Source organism: Ictalurus furcatus, chromosome 23 (genome assembly GCF_023375685.1).
Source record: "Ictalurus furcatus strain D&B chromosome 23, Billie_1.0, whole genome shotgun sequence".
NCBI classification, from domain to species: Eukaryota; Metazoa; Chordata; class Actinopteri; order Siluriformes; family Ictaluridae; genus Ictalurus; species Ictalurus furcatus.
Genome location: NC_071277.1, coordinates 6,762,068 through 6,778,083, shown reverse-complemented (window position 1 = coordinate 6,778,083; position 16,016 = coordinate 6,762,068). Strand labels below are relative to the sequence as shown.

Here is a 16,016-nt window from a genome sequence, read left to right as displayed (position 1 = left end):
GACTACACTGCATGGCAAAGCAATTGTTTAGCAAATATTATTAATAACAAGTTCAGTTATTTATTGAATGCTGGATTTGATCATATTTTTGAGGGAGTTTTTATAAAAACAATAAGCCACTCGAGAGCATGTGTTTCAGTGATTTTATCTCAGATAAGGAGGATTTTTAGGCACTCTGCTTTGCATCACACACTTACCAGTGATAAAATTACTGCAGCGCACGCCCTCTTGTGGCTGACGCCATTAATCTGCAATGGCCACCTCAATCTCCATATTAGAGCACCAAGGAAAGCCTATGGTCTCATTAAACAAAGTCGGCTGAGGGGTGCGTAGTGCTGAAAACATCTTCATTCGTTCATTGGTCAGAAAGACGGCAACACAAAAAGTCTTTGCCAATATAATTAAAATGAATTAAATATTTGAATTGTCGGACATCACCATTTGTGGAGCTCTTTATGTTCCAGAAGTATTCGAACACAAGGCCAAGGCGTCTGGCATACTCCTCTTCGTACCACACCAAAAGCTCTTGTCCTGGATTGATGGGTCTAGAGCAACGGTACAGAATCCCGCCACGATACTGAAACGCCACGAGATTATGCTCTTCACCATTACGAGCACAATTCACATACCTGAGAGAATGAACAGATGAGAAGTAGAATAAGAGAACGAAGAGCCACAGGAAGACACACAGTAAGTTTAACACAAAATAAGGAACATAGTCCATAAGTCCATAATTTTCTTACCTCATCCAGTTAGAATACAATTCTCTCTTGCCATCTATATATTCCTCACATCCACTGCTCCTGTATATCTGTTTAAAATAAATAAATAAAGTTTTTATGACATTTTACAAGACTGTAAACTCAAATTATGGAGGAATTCCGCCATACGTTTACCTGGACAGCGTGGCATTAACTGCCTATAAATAAGGACAACTTTAAGTAATGTGAACTTGGGCCTAACGTGTTCTGTCATTGGGAAGTTTAAGATGTTCCAAAGCTCCATTAAATAGCCAGAAAATTCTTGTATACAGTTGAATAATGAACCTAGTATTTAAATACTTGCATCATATTTATAAAATAAATTTGTGTTGAGTTAAAGGGGGCCAAAATGTTCGAGAACCGATGTTAGAGTACATCTACTACATACATGAGGATAGAATCGGTCAATTGCGAAAATCTAAGCCCAGTACTAGTGATTTTGGAGTGGCAAGGAATTTTCATTTATCCAGCAAACTGTAAGTAGTGTCCAAGATGTGAGTAATCCTATACTGATATGATATTATACATGCAAACTGGAGTAATTTGAGAAAGAGTAGAAAGACTAAAAGAGTAGAGGAGAACCTACAGCCTTGTGGTACACCCATGATAATAGTGACAAATTGCTAAATTAGCATATAGCGGTTACAATCATTAATTTACAATTCATTTGAATGAACGTTTTCTAGAATAATAATTCTAACCCACCACCCAAGAGTATCCACTGTTTATTGCTTCATCTCTGTCCACCAGGTCTCCCTCATAGGGCCCAAAGTGAGCACCTACTGGCACAGTCTCTCCTTTATTAAACACTCCCAGGCCTGCGTTGGGAATACCAGACATCTGAACTTCTAGACCAAGGGGCAGGGTTTGTCTGGCTCGGTCAATGGACATCATGGGAACAGGAGTATCAGTGATGAAGAGAGCTGGACCATGAACTTCACATTTGTTGATGAAGAACGTTCTGCAATGCTCACAGACTAGAAGGAAAGAAAGCAAGAAAAGAAATGATGGCTAAATAAACCAAATATTTACGGCTTTTTAGAAGTTTACGATTAGCCGATTTTGGCACATTTGCAATGCTTCTACTGATCAGCGTCTAACCCTGTAAGAATGAGTGAGATAGATGTGCCATGTCTGATTTTCTGAAGGACTTGCATGAAAACAGATTTGTATTCATGATCATTTACATATTTGAAATTTATTGGAAGTGAAACATCAAAAATGGCATTATTTGGAAAATTGCTCCACAGGAATAATATGTGCATCACTTGCAAGCCCAAAAGAGCAGAAGGTTTACATCCATCACTGTATAGCCATATTGGGACCAGTAACACTACATGACAAGGGCCATATTGGGACTAGTAACACCAAGAATACTGCATGACGAGCCAAATTAAGATAAGTAACACTGCATGAAAAGAGCCATACCAGGACGAGTAACCCTGCATGAAAAGCAGCATTTATAGGGACCAGTAACACCACATGTCAAGAGCTATATTAGGACCACTGCATGAATAGAGTCATATCAAGACCGGTAACTGTGTGAATATGTCCGAGTGATCCGCCATTTTGGGACCCATAACAGTGCATGTCTGTGGATGCAAAATCCAACTTAAAAAATACCGAAATTGCCATTTAGGACAACATGCCACGAACACATTTAATTATTTATTTATATGATAATCGACCAACATGGCAGACTTCTCAGAAGATACACTACATGGCCAAAAGGATGTGGACACTTAACTAATCGCACCCATATGTTTGTTGAACATCCCATTCCAGATGTAGATGAGTGTCTATGGGGAATTGGGTTGATTCAGCCACAAGAGCATGAGTGAGTTCAGGCTAGGAGTCCTGTATATAGTTCACTCTGCATTCCAGTTCATCATAAAGTCTCCAGTTGGGTTGAGGTCAGGGCTTTGGACAGGCCACTCAAGTTGTACTCCAACCTTGGCTAAACATGTCTTTATGCATCTCGTTTATTTTCATGCGGGAACAGGTTTGGACCTCTTAGTTCGAATGAAATCTTCATAAACTACAGCATACAAACACGTTCTAGAGCATGGGTGTCCAATCTTATCCAGAAAGTGCCGGATGCAGGTTTTTATTCCAACCAAGCAGAAGCCACACCTGAGTCTATTGAAAGCCAAGATCAACTGATTAAACAAGTGGAATCAGGTGCAGCTCCTGCTTGGTTGAAATGAAAACAAGCACCAACACCGGCCCTTTCCGGATAAGATTGGACACCTCTGTTCTAGACACTTGTGTGTTCTTTCAACTTTGTGGCAACAGTTTGGAGAAGGACCAGTTTGGAGATTGTCAGGTGTCCGTATGCTTTTGGCTAAATAGCGTATATGATATAGTGTGTGTGTATGTAAATGTAGGATTAGCCCTAAGGAGTGATTTGATTGGTCATACGCTCAATAATACTAACAATACATGTTTCATTCTTTTATTAGGGTTAGAAATCACAGTATAAACCAAGAATAAGATACTATTTAATAGAATTTACAAAAGGTAAAATATCTACTAAAATAAGTCTTCTATTATGCTTCTTGCAGTCTTCTATTACATGCTTCTATTATACAACAGTGATATGTAGCAACATATTACAAGTCAGTGTCCAGTATCCATTGCAGTTCCTGGCACAGTTCAGATAGCACTGGACTCCTCAGGAATGGAGGTCTTCCTGTTCAAACTGGCCTCCGTCAACAACAGCATCCTCATCATCAAACACGACGTCCAGCGTTGCGGTCTGCCACAGCTCAGTTTCCACTTAGGTAAGAATGGCTGTTGACCTTGCCTAAAAATAACAATAAAAAGTTACTTTTAACGAATATTAACGTTACACAAACACTATAATCAATTCTTTAACATACTCTTTTCCTTCTCTGCCTGTTTTTTGCAGCAAACTTGAGGGCGTATCTCCATCGGGCCTTTTGTGTCTGAGTCAAGAAATAGCTTTTCCTTACAGTTTCATAATAAGTCTTGCAGGACGCTAAACAGAAAGAGTGAATATTCTTAATGACAAAACAAGAAAATTTTGTATGCATAAACCAACGCAGAAATATGACAAACTTACAGCAACTTTTGATGCACATACTAAGTTTTGTATGGGGCCTGTAAGCTGACAAAAGTATATGAATTTTTGTATATATGAATTATATAGAGTAGTGACCGAAAGAACTAGATCGCGGGTACAAGCGGCCGAAATGGGTTTTCTCAGGAGGGTGGCTGGCTTCTCCCTTACAGATAGGGTGAGAAGCTCGGCTATCCGAGAGGAACTCGGAGTAGAGCCGCTGCTCCTTTGCATTGAAAGGAGCCATTTGAGGTTGTTCGGGCATCTGGAAAGGATGTCCCCTGGGCGCCTCCCTAGGGAGGTGTTCCAGGCACGTCCAGCTGGGAGGAGACCTCGGGGAAGACCCAGGACTAGGTGGAGAGATTATATCTCCACACTGGCCGGGGAACGCCTCGGGATCCCCCAGTCAGAGCTGGTTAATATGGCTCGGGAAAGGGAAGTTTGGGGTCCCCTGCTGGAGCTGCTGCCCCCGCAACCCGATAACGGATAAGCGGTTGAGGATGGATGGATGGAATTATATAGACGTTATATTAAATGGTTATACAATGATATATAATATATAATGTTATATAATAACATTATATATAACAGTAAGTAAATTAGGCCAAAGAAGTTTCTGGGATTCCTAGGGAAAAGTTTATACTTTCAGAGTGGCCAATCACAGTCATCTGCTTCGCACGCTTTCATAAAGTGAAGAGTCATGGAATAAAGTTGGATCAAAATGGAAGATATGAACCATAATGAGGTAAATGCATCTAAAGTTGTTTTTTTATGTTCTACGTTCATTTGTATGTTTATTTCTACCAAACAGCTAAAGGTTAGGTAGATTAGCATTGCTGTAGAAAACGAGGTATTTGAATAGAACGAGGGAAACAAAATTAGTTTGACCACTTTTAAAAGTTCTATTTTAGCCTGGGATGCTTAACTTTATGCTTAATTTACAACAAAATCTGTATTTTTGAAATTAGATAGATCTTAAAAGCAAGTTTTACCCCTGGCAAGTTTAAAAAGTGGGGGGTAAAAAAAAATTCTAGTGTGACATGAATATAATTCAAATATATACGAATTTCATTTTCAAATACTGTACTTTCATCAGCGTCCAATTCCACAGTTTAGCAAAAGGAGGACTAGATCAATTCCATTGCAAGTGATGTTTTTATGTTGCAACCTTTTATAACCTCAGGATCGGCATCTGCAAAACTCACTGAGAGCTCCTTAAGGAGATGCGTTGTGACCGCTTGATTATGTAGGGAGTTGATTCTGTTGGGAAAAAAAAAATATTGCTATTGAGTTTTATGATGTTATGTTACATTATATAATTCTGCAGTTAAAATGACATGGAATACAGATCGTTACAAGTTGCTGCAAGTAAATTCTGAGTCTTACCCGGTCTGTGGATCATATTTTTCAGGATTCTTTTCTGAATTGTGCAGGCGTCTTGCAGCTTTCTGTTTAAAAAAAAATAATAATATAAAATGGTTATATAAGGGATAAGTGCATTAAACAAACTTAAACTGTTTTTATGGCAGCATAAATGTAACCGTTTATTCATGCATGAGCAGACATACAATCTTCTGGGAAATCTGCTATATTTGTTGTATAAATAAATAAATAAACAGACAAACAAACAAAAACATTTTCCGTAGGATTTTGCATCCACAAACTGCCAACACTATATTATGATGCACGCCTTTGTGTATATCGTGTGAAACGACAATAAATATTTAAACACTGCCTAGCTAAAAAAAATTTACTTACAGCAATAGCCAAACTATGTGCTCTTTTCATCCTCTCTGGTGCACTCGTAGGTTCTTTACAGTCTCGTTGCTGCCGCATCTCATCCAAAACATCCTTGAGAAGCAAAGTCTGCTCAGTGATTTGGGACGAGAGAGCAGCGAGTTGACGAGACGTACTATTCTGAGCAGCGATCAGCTGTTTCAGGAAGTCACAGTTGCTGAATGGACCTGCTGCCCCGTCACCTTGCTCATTATTCACCGGTGCAGAAATACCCAATTTCCTTCTGCACGAGCAATCTGATTTAGAAGAAATGTTAATTAAACTCCTAATTTAAAAAAAAAAAAAAAAAAAAAAAAAAAAAATCACACTACAATCCATCACCTGCTGCTCTTCCACAGTACTAAAGCAATCACAATAAATAAAGAACGTAGCCAGGTCAATACCATCCTCCCAGTTCACACTCATCTTTTTAAATATTAAATATAACTGAGCTCGGTCACATTTCTAGTTTCCACTTGCACTGTTTTCCAGATGCGAGTTCTATTATTTGGCGCAGCTGTAATCCAAACTACATCGTGGATTAAAAAAAATAAAATTGTGATGATAATCATCCAATACACCGAGGGGAAATAAGAATTTGGACACTTTTGTTTTTGTTATTTAATATATTCCAGTGCATATATTCACACACAGCAGACCTCCTTTATCAAGCAGGATACGAACGGATTTATGCGCAAATCATTCACATGAAATTTGGTTTTCATGAAAATCCAATGAATGCTTTAAAAAAAAAAAACTTTCGTATCATACTTGTGCTCTTGAGTGCGTGTACATTTACACATAAGAAGACTAACTAATGTAAACCTTGACTTGATCGACTTCAAATCATATAATTTGCATGGATTACTGGACTTTTATATCTGGAATATACTGTCAAGTTTAAATTGCTTTATTTTTTTTTATGTTTACCGCGTTTAGTAAACGTCCTTATCCAGAGCAACTTATCGAAGTGTTTTGGAGTCTCTATTAGGGATGGACGATATGTACTTAAAACTAGACCACGATATTTTCTGGTATTTTATTGCGATAACGATATCAGTGACGATATCAATATAGTATCATGCACCACTGTTTTCGGCTACGGGTGATAGCTGTGATCTTGAGAGCCTCAGAAACGCAAACATTGATCTAAAACTAAAACAAATTTTCTCTAACCAAACCGGTTCCAGATTGTAGAGGTACAGTAGCTCCTCGTTGAGCGATAAACTCCTCCTCAGAAATACGTCATCGACTAGGCTATATCATGATCATCACTAGAAGACTGATTCTTATTGTGGGGAGAATTTCAACCGGTACATCGCAAACGATAAGATATCGCCCCATCCCTAATCTCTATGAAGAACACATCCTCATGCTAGTTCACTAAGTCAGGGACTACGAGTACCATTGAGAACATTTTGTGAAAACCAGTTGTTTTATATTCTTTAATTAATGCCAATAATATAAAAGAATAATGAAAGCGAGCTAACACAGGAGATGAGGTCAGAGGTACCCTAAAGAGGATAAGCGGTATAGAAGATGGATGGATGAGGTCATAGGTAAAGTTTCCTTCTGATGACTCTTCCATGCAGATCATGTGTATGCAAGCAATGCTGCTGAGAAGAACAGTGCACCACCACTCCTGTGTCAGCAAAACCAATCTTTAGTGTCATATTTGGGTTTCGCTTTACCTTTCTACCCAGCATACAGCCAGTTCTATATAAAAGGTTTTTTTTTTTTTTGGTCTTACAGATTTCATCTTGACTTGAGTTAACCTTAACTACCATTTCTAAATGACATTTTGTACAGAGCTAAGTTCAAGTTTTCCTTTTGCTCCTATGCTCTGAGAACAAACCAAACTTCCATCACCATCCCAAGCCAAATTACATTAGCCAAATCACTGAACAAGTTAAAGGCGCACACAGTAAGACAACCGGTAATGAAAAACAGCATGTCAGCCAGGAATTTCCATGAAATTTCATAGATCTTCATACTCTATGTCCTCAGACGTGAGGTTTGGAATTTCCACGTAACCCGATTCTGTATTTTCCCCCATAAATCTTTCAGTGGAAGTTTACAAGCTTTAAATTTTAGAATATTAGAATATGCTTCTTTTCATGCAGTGCAACCTTTAACAGTTTCTTTTTGTTGTATTTTTGGAGCTATTTTAGTTAAGGCGATTTTCACCTGATATCTCAAGTTTCTCAAGTCTTTTGTGGTGGTTGCTAAAACCAAATTTTAATCCATTATTTTTTACATTTGGATCCCATTTAGACCCTGCATTACCACACAACCTGCATGCACAACAATCGATTCAATCTGATATGCATCTGATGTTTATATGCGTTCTCATTGTGTCGTCATACCTCGTTATAACTATACTTCATATCTCCAAAAATCCACATCAGCAAAAATGCTGTTCTTTTCTGTCTTATTTAGGGATGCATTTATATCTTTTCTTTTGACCGAGTACAAGTATGTTCTTCAGTACTCTTTGATACGGATGCAAATATCTTACCTAGCATAAAGAGAACATCTTAGATAGCTCTATTTATGTTAATTGCTGCTGTGTGCTGCTAGCAATGAAATCCTCCTGTTGAGTTTTACATGGACAATGTTATGGCGTTTAAACGGTATCTTTAATAGAGAGTGCACAGAGCAGTATCAGTATCAGAGAAATGAGCACAAGGTGCCATGAATTACACCTTGAGTCACAAGCAAAGTGTAGACATCGGTAGACATGGTATCAGTCAGTGGAGAAAAAAGGTCTCAGTGCTCGCAGACCTGAAGTGCTCGGACAGTTTCTCTGCACGCTCGCTTCACTGCTGCATGCTTGTGAATATCTATATGTGCGCACGGTTCAAAGCACCTTGCTGTTATTTTAATGACCATACTCACAGATACTGCTCTGTATACTCAGGACAATCACTCTCGTAACCTCTCAATTTAGGATACTGTTTAAACAGCATGAAGATTTTATATCAGGTTACTTGTATTGTAGGAAGATGCTGTAGTTCATCCTCTTGATATTTCCACAGAGCACAGTTTGCAGTCTTCTTTGCCATGATTGACATCAATTATGACAACTGTCCAGACTGCTGTTATTTAGAGGTCGACCGATTGATCGGTTTTGCAGATTAATAGACACAGATAATCGATTTCTGGAACTATCGGTTATCTGCAAAAATCCACACCGATAGTCTTCCCAGTTGTGTCTGTTGAGGGAGCGGTTGAGAAAGGTCAGCTGTCATTATACAGTACAAGAGCGGCCTCTAGAGGCGAAATAAAAAGTATCAATGACAAATATTGTTGTGTTATTTTACATGTTTTTTTATTCATTTTGGAGGCCTCTATTTTTATTTATGTTAATTTTGGTTCAGTTTAGATGTACATATTTAATTTACTGTAAAATGTATTAATAGTTATATATATGTTGAGTTATTTTGAGGGGACAGCAAATTTACACTGTTATACAAGCTGTACACTCACTACTTTACATTGTAGCAAAGTGTCATTTCTTCAGTGTTGTCACATGAAAAGATATAATCAAATATTTACAAAAATGTGAGGGGGTTTACTCACTTTTGTGAAATATATATATATATATATATTTTTTTTTTTTTTACAGTAGTACATTTTCATGGTCCAGTCAGTAGAGTTTTATTTTTGTAATAAACTTCAGCAATATTTTACTTTGAGTGTTATGTTTTCAAGTATCAATTTTAAAATCTATCGGTTGATTAATCAGTTATTGGCAGGTACCGCCCGACTGAGTTACCAGTATCGGTAAAATCCACCATCGGTCGACCTCTACTGTCATTTCGTTTCGTCTGTTCACTCGCACAACGATGTACACTAGGCTTAAAGCAACAGTAGTATCATATGATATCCTATGTTGGTATAAAAGCATTTTTTGTATGAGTATGAGTAAATGAGCACATCTCAGAGGGAGACCCCATATCATTATCAGTATTGATGCATCCCTAGCCACCAAAACTTGAGTGATCTGGAGCATGACAAACCAGTTTAAAGTCCACAGACAATAATATTTATTATTGGTCCATGCACCTTATTCTTTTGTTCAGTAGGTAGTACTCCCTCCCACTATTTGGGTAAGTAAGATGAACCAGTGGACCTGAAGAGGGTGCTACTGCAGAGCAATTTAAGTTTTGGTGTAACTCTTGTATCAAGAAGCCAGCTACTACATTTGTTAAAATGCACAATATAGGGGACCTACTTTTGTAAAAATAGTATTACAGTTGTATTAGTAGTAGTATAATTATTGATTTTAGTAGTAGTAATAATAATAATAATACTTATTACTATTATTATTATTATTATTATTAACAACATGAGTGGACTGACTGTTAGGTTTATGTAATATGACTGCTGAGTGTGTTATGTAGACTAGTGTTGTCTTACAGAGGTAGCTGTCATCATTTTTTATGGCGTTGCTCTCCAATTCTCCGTTCTGTTGGTCCACAGGGATGGCAGTTTCCACTGAGCTCGACGTGGCTCCACCTGAAGTTTGAACATTCACACCTTAAATACTTCTATGCTAATATAAAAACACTAGAATAACAGTAGTGCATTCTGTTGTCTTACACTGGTAGTCTTCATCTTCAGGTTCTTCCTCTTTTACTGTGATCCTCACAAATTCTTCGTTCTGCTGGTCAACAGGGATCAAATTTCCCGCGGGATTTGACGTGTCTACAGCTGTAGTTTGATCATTTCCATTTAAAACACTGTCATATCAAGTACAAATACACAGTATAAATCCCAAACAAAAAAGGTAAAGGTAGTGTTTTCTGGTGTCTTACAGAGGTAGTCTTCCCCTTCTGATTCTTCCTCTTTGACAAGATTCCTCTCAAATTCTCCTGTAGGTTTCTGGTCCGTAAGGATGACTTGTCCTAGTGAACTCGATGCGTCTCCACCTGAAGGTCGATCATTTACATTCAAGTAGAATAAAGTAACAATGAGGTATAAACACACAAAATAACTGCAGTGCATCCTGTTGTCTTACAAAGGTGGCCTTCATCGTTCTCTTTTAGGGGCTTTTGATGGACTCTTAAGTTCTGCTGGACCACAGGGATGACATGTTCCTCAGAGCTTGTTGACTCTTGGTCCGTCTCTGCAACCTGCCAAAGCTAAAGACCATAGAACAATAGTATTTTATAATGTGTTTAGGAAGACAATGGAGAATATTTCCTAGCAAGAAAATACAGAAAACAGAAAATAAACAATGGTATGGTGTAATGTGGAAGCTAAACAAGTTGAGTATTTTCCAACAAACTGCACATCCTCAAGTTATTCCTCTTATACCACAGCCATTTGCCAACGACTACAATTGTATATGTTTTAATGAGCATCAAATTGTACTTTTTTTATCCATTTATAGTTTTCATGTTGTAGCACGTAACACTGATGGTGGAAAACTTCTGTTATAAATCGCCGACACTGGAAGCATTAAATCTGTTTATTGTTTTGTTTATTGCTTTAGACCATGTTATTAGATGTTACAACAGTAACAATAACGGATAAGAACTAGCACATTGATGTAAACCTGTGATTTAAATTACAGCTGGAACTACTGTCAGAGCTGCTGCTTATGGAAGATTTAACCTAATAAGTACTTCATCAGTTCAATCAATTCATCAGCTGTGGTATAAAAACAAATAATAAACATTTAATATCTATTAACACTTGGTCTTCAAAGCTTTAAAAGTTGAAAAGATGATGATGATGAAGAAGAGACTATTACATACAGTACATCACTAACTCTTACCTGTGAGCGAGCAGGAGTGTGTGGAGGTTTACTGAAAGAATTTAAGGTTCTTTCTTCTGATGCCATTATAAAAGGTCTAAAAGATTCTGGGGGGAAAAAAATGCAAATAGTCATAAGCCTAACTACTAAGAAATGAAAGCATCGCTATAATTAGATTTTCAGTATTCATGAGTCTAATAATAGGTCAAGGAAAGTGCATTTTTATTGCTCGATGAAATATGCAATGCTTAAGGTACATTCACACATGCAGCGACAAAGCAACCAGAGACCATTCATTTTCAATGAGAGCTGGTGACTTCTGGCAACATACGACAGCTACCGTCGGCGACTGGATGCGGGCGTGTCCAGCGATGAAACAAAGTTGAGAAAAGTTTAACTTTATGCAAGTTTGATAATGATAATGAGTCTTTATTAGTCACATATACATTACGGTACAGTGAAATTCTCCCCCTGCGATAAACTGCGATTCATGTTGCGAGACATTAGCAAAACAAACACACTAGTTATGTAACACAGTCCCCATCAGGCATCGCTCTACAGGTTGGTTCGTTGGGTCAGATTGCTTTCTCACCACAAGCGAACCGCTCCAGAGTTTGTTTGCGATCGGGCCGAGATCGTCTCGTTCAGGTCGTCTGACTGATTGTTTTGGTGCGGATCCAAGCATGAGTGTCGTGTTTATATATTACTAAATGACCCGAACCAAGGGAGAAAACACGCCAGGTTCCGAATCAAACGCTCCAAACGATCCAGGTGGGAAAACGCCCTAATTTTACTTGGAAAGCTAGTTGCGGCACCCACTGGCTTAATGGTGTCTTCGAAGTACAGTGACTGGTGACTTGCAGCGATAAAAACAGCGTGAACATACATTTACTAGTATTAAATGGCATATTTAGCATCACACTAAATTGTTGGTTTAATTCTACAATAAAATATGCTTCCCTTGCCTATAAACAGAAAGCATTTACCCACCTCAAAATCAGTTCTGTCACTGTAAATCCCCATCACATTATCTTTATCATTATTATTAGTCTAATCAGTCTGTACATGATTTCAGAGTTTTTTGTGATAAGTGCGGCCAAAAATGCATGATTTTGCTGCGGCCTTTTTTTTATTCTTTCCAATGCAACTTGCAGAGTTTTTTTTTTGTGGAAAACTGCTTACAATGAGTGAATCTGCAATTGCACGAAATTGTTTTGCACGGTCTTTCACGGTGGTTTGTTGGTAAATGAGACCTTTTAGCTCTACTTATGCTCGACGTACGTGCATCGAAGACGTCACGTGACGCATCTTGATCCAAATCTGCAGAAAATCTGCTGTAATTTTTGAAAAATGGCAAGCTCCTCAGAATATTGCGAAGTTTCCTTCATTTTGCGTTAATTTCTGCGATCGCGAAATCATGGAGGGACCGTCTAATAGACTTTCCTCACAAAGACTGCTGTCATATCCGGTAATGAACAGTGCTGTTCCGGTGGCCATTTTATGCTCAGGATGAAACAGTCCAACAGAAAAAAAAGGGTTACGAGTTCTTCTAATAAAGTATTTGAGCAAGCTAGTTACACTAGTATACAATAAATACAGCAACAATAAACTAGCTAGCGAGTGACAAAAACGTGTCGCTTTATAGTGTTGTGATAAGTTCCTGAACCTGTTGGAAGTACCGCTGCGTAGGCATGATCTGATAGCGTTTCCGAGTTCATCCCCCGCATACTTCTGGCTTTTCTGATTTTGCCGAAATAATTCCGCCGTGTAAAAGATTCTGGATTTGTCCATTGAAACCGCGACGGCACAGCCCCATGTTTTAGCCGTTTGCGACCAGATGTTTTCGAGTAGTCAGACTCCTTGAAATGCTGGCTGCAGACATACGTGCTTCCTCTTAATATCTTAAAATGTTCCCCTTCATCCCGGCGGATAGCACAAATCCACTTCCTTCTCACCAGCACGTCGGCGGGAAACGAGTGAAAACTTAAATACGGCTGTTTGCTCGAGTTATTCGTGCATGTAGGGACGCTACAGTGATTGCGAGCTGTGTTTGCTGCCATATTTTTCACGGATGTTTTGAAACGCTACTATTTACGAGTCCACATTTGTGGCTCGAATGTAAACACTGAAGTGTGTAAACGAGCAGAGTAACTCCTCTTCTTCTGTTGTGAATTTAGAGTGACTCGTGAATTAGACCTGCAGCACGTCGCCATCTACTGGAGCTCTGCGGAATCGCGAGTTATTTTCCAGGTTATTATTTTATTTTTATTATTTTTTTTATTTTGAGGCTTAGGTTTAGTACAAAGTCTTTGAATAGATATCTGCCGTACCCTGTTGTTCCTAAGGTAAAACAAACACTATAAACTCATTTATTAAAAGGTGCATTAGGTATGATGTATCAAAATTTGTCAAGATTAGATCTCTCTCAGGTTAAGCATGTGGAGTTGAATAAGATTTGAATTATTTTTACTCTTTAAGCCCACCCCATGAACTTTTCCCACCCATGAACACAAAGCGGTGATTCAACTAAAGTTAGCATGCTAACTACTGTAGAGTTAGCATTAGCAAGGACTGTCAGTTTTCTGAAAGTGCATCTCGATCAGCTCCTTAACTCCCTAGGTGGTGAAAAATTATATCGTGTACACTAATTCGGGCACTGGTAAGGACCATGGCTCACTACACATCAATTTCTGATGACATGACTATGTACTCACATTGTAAAAGCTCACTACTGGCATTTATCAACAACAGGCAGGACCGATATCTTCAACATTATACGTCATAAATTTGTTAGCTCAATCACTCACTACTTCAAGTACGATCGTAGGCTACAGCAGACATCCCAGCTTTCCTGAAAGTTCCCGGAGTCTCCCGTATATTGTTGGCGGTTCCTTGACGCCCGCAAATTATATACAATTTCCTGGAAATCATTATTTTTATTTTTTTTGAGAGCGAGTGAGAGACCAGAGAACTTCTAATAGTAGACGGGTTCTGGAGAGACAAACCCTGCGTCCCAATTGGCATACTTACATTATTTACTATAAGTATGTACAAGTTTTCTATATAAAAAGTACATACATTTGAGTGTGTATTAAAAGACTAGGCAAATATTGGAACATACTAACAGGTCGCGTAATGGAAGAGAAGACTGCATTTCAGCCTTTCTTCTTCAATTATTCCTTATATAATTTATACGATATCATTTAATCTATCGTTCTCTTTATTTCTTTTTCAACATTTCATTTACACCTCTCTAAAATGCATCATTAAGTCATACGGATAGTATGCCAATTGGGATACAGGGAGAGAGAGCGAGTGACAAGACGTGGCGAGAGAATGACAGAGAGTGTATCCTGATTGAAAACCTAACAGTTTTCTCTGTGGGTTGTCTTCTCTCTCTCTCTCTCTCTCTCTCTCTAGTTTAGTAATACTGCATGTATTGTCATGCAGCGACATGGCACCATGTCAAAAAAAAAAGCAACTACAAAACGCACTTCACCCCAGACTACACTAAAGTGTACCTCTGCTTAATAGGCGTCAAAAATAACGAGTTTTGCTCGCTGCACTGTTTTCAACACGACTTTTCGATTGCTCATGGTGGGTTCAACGATTGTAAAAGACACGTGAGGTGAGTTTAACAGTCAACAGTAGTAGTAGTAGTAGTTCCACTATATGGAAAATAATTACCATTTTTTCTTTTCTTTCATAAAAATAACGGGTCATTATGTAAACAAACCAGCATTTAAAGGGTTACAATTCTAAAAATTAATGAATGTTTGGTAATTATGATCAGGACTGATGCTGGTAAAAAATAAACAAATAAATAAATAAATCGACATCAGTGAAAGTGGAAAAAAAATATGAATGTATAATATTTCTATGACAGTTTTTGAACATGGACATTTTTGTCCTCTATGGACCTATGTGTAACTTTTTTTTTTAATTGACAAAACGGTTATAAGGCAGTGATTAGATGGTCAGGTGGGCATGATTATGGTTGGAGGTAAATTCTTCAGGAAGGTGGATCTCCAGAGACAGGGTTGGTGACCACTGGTCTACATCATAACAGCTTAACAACACTGGGATTTAACACACGTGCTTACCGGCAGGTGCGCGCGCCACATAGTCGTGATCATGGAGAGCATCTTCCAAGACCACCGGCGGCTCCTGACCGCACGCCTCCACGCCCAGCCGAACCCTAGATCCCTCAGAAGCAGACAGACTTTGAGAAGTTACATGTAAATCATTCCATATAAAACGACTGGGAACGACACCGACCTTCAGCCGCGATCTTCCTTCAATGTAGTCTGCAGCAGTGAAATGCTGACTGCAGACATAAGTACTACCTCTCCGAATCACAAAGAAAGGCCCTTCTTCCCTTCTAATAGCGATCACCCACTTCTCCCTTTGCTCTTTGTTTGAAGGGAAATCGTGAAAACGTAAATACGGTTGTTTTTGTTTAGAATTGCTGCACTGAGGCACGCTACAAAAACTTTTGCTCTTAGACTCGGCCATTGTTTTCACCGGAAGTAAGTTTACCCTGAGACGGGTTGGCGCGGCTACACGAGTAGCTCCGCACATAACTGTTCTCATTGGTTAGTGGCAACGTAATGACGTCAACGCCACAGGATAC

At 38.5% G+C, this 16,016-nt stretch overlaps 1 protein-coding gene across 1 annotated transcript in view; it reads right to left on the bottom strand.

Moving 5' to 3' along the window:
• The window catches only part of LOC128599395 (histone-lysine N-methyltransferase PRDM9-like), an 18,008-nt gene extending 1,992 nt beyond the window's left edge, over positions 1-16,016 (bottom strand). Inside the window, exons 1-9 of the mRNA XM_053610931.1 lie at positions 15,487-16,016; positions 11,405-11,490; positions 10,643-10,766; positions 10,440-10,553; positions 10,225-10,335; positions 10,042-10,140; positions 1,467-1,738; positions 744-811; positions 439-629 (exon numbers count right to left, since the gene is read on the bottom strand). Of these exons, the coding sequence (XP_053466906.1) occupies positions 439-629; positions 744-811; positions 1,467-1,738; positions 10,042-10,140; positions 10,225-10,335; positions 10,440-10,553; positions 10,643-10,766; positions 11,405-11,490; positions 15,487-15,976 (1,555 nt within the window). The 5' untranslated portion in view covers positions 15,977-16,016. The remainder of the gene's footprint in view (positions 1-438; positions 630-743; positions 812-1,466; positions 1,739-10,041; positions 10,141-10,224; positions 10,336-10,439; positions 10,554-10,642; positions 10,767-11,404; positions 11,491-15,486) is intronic.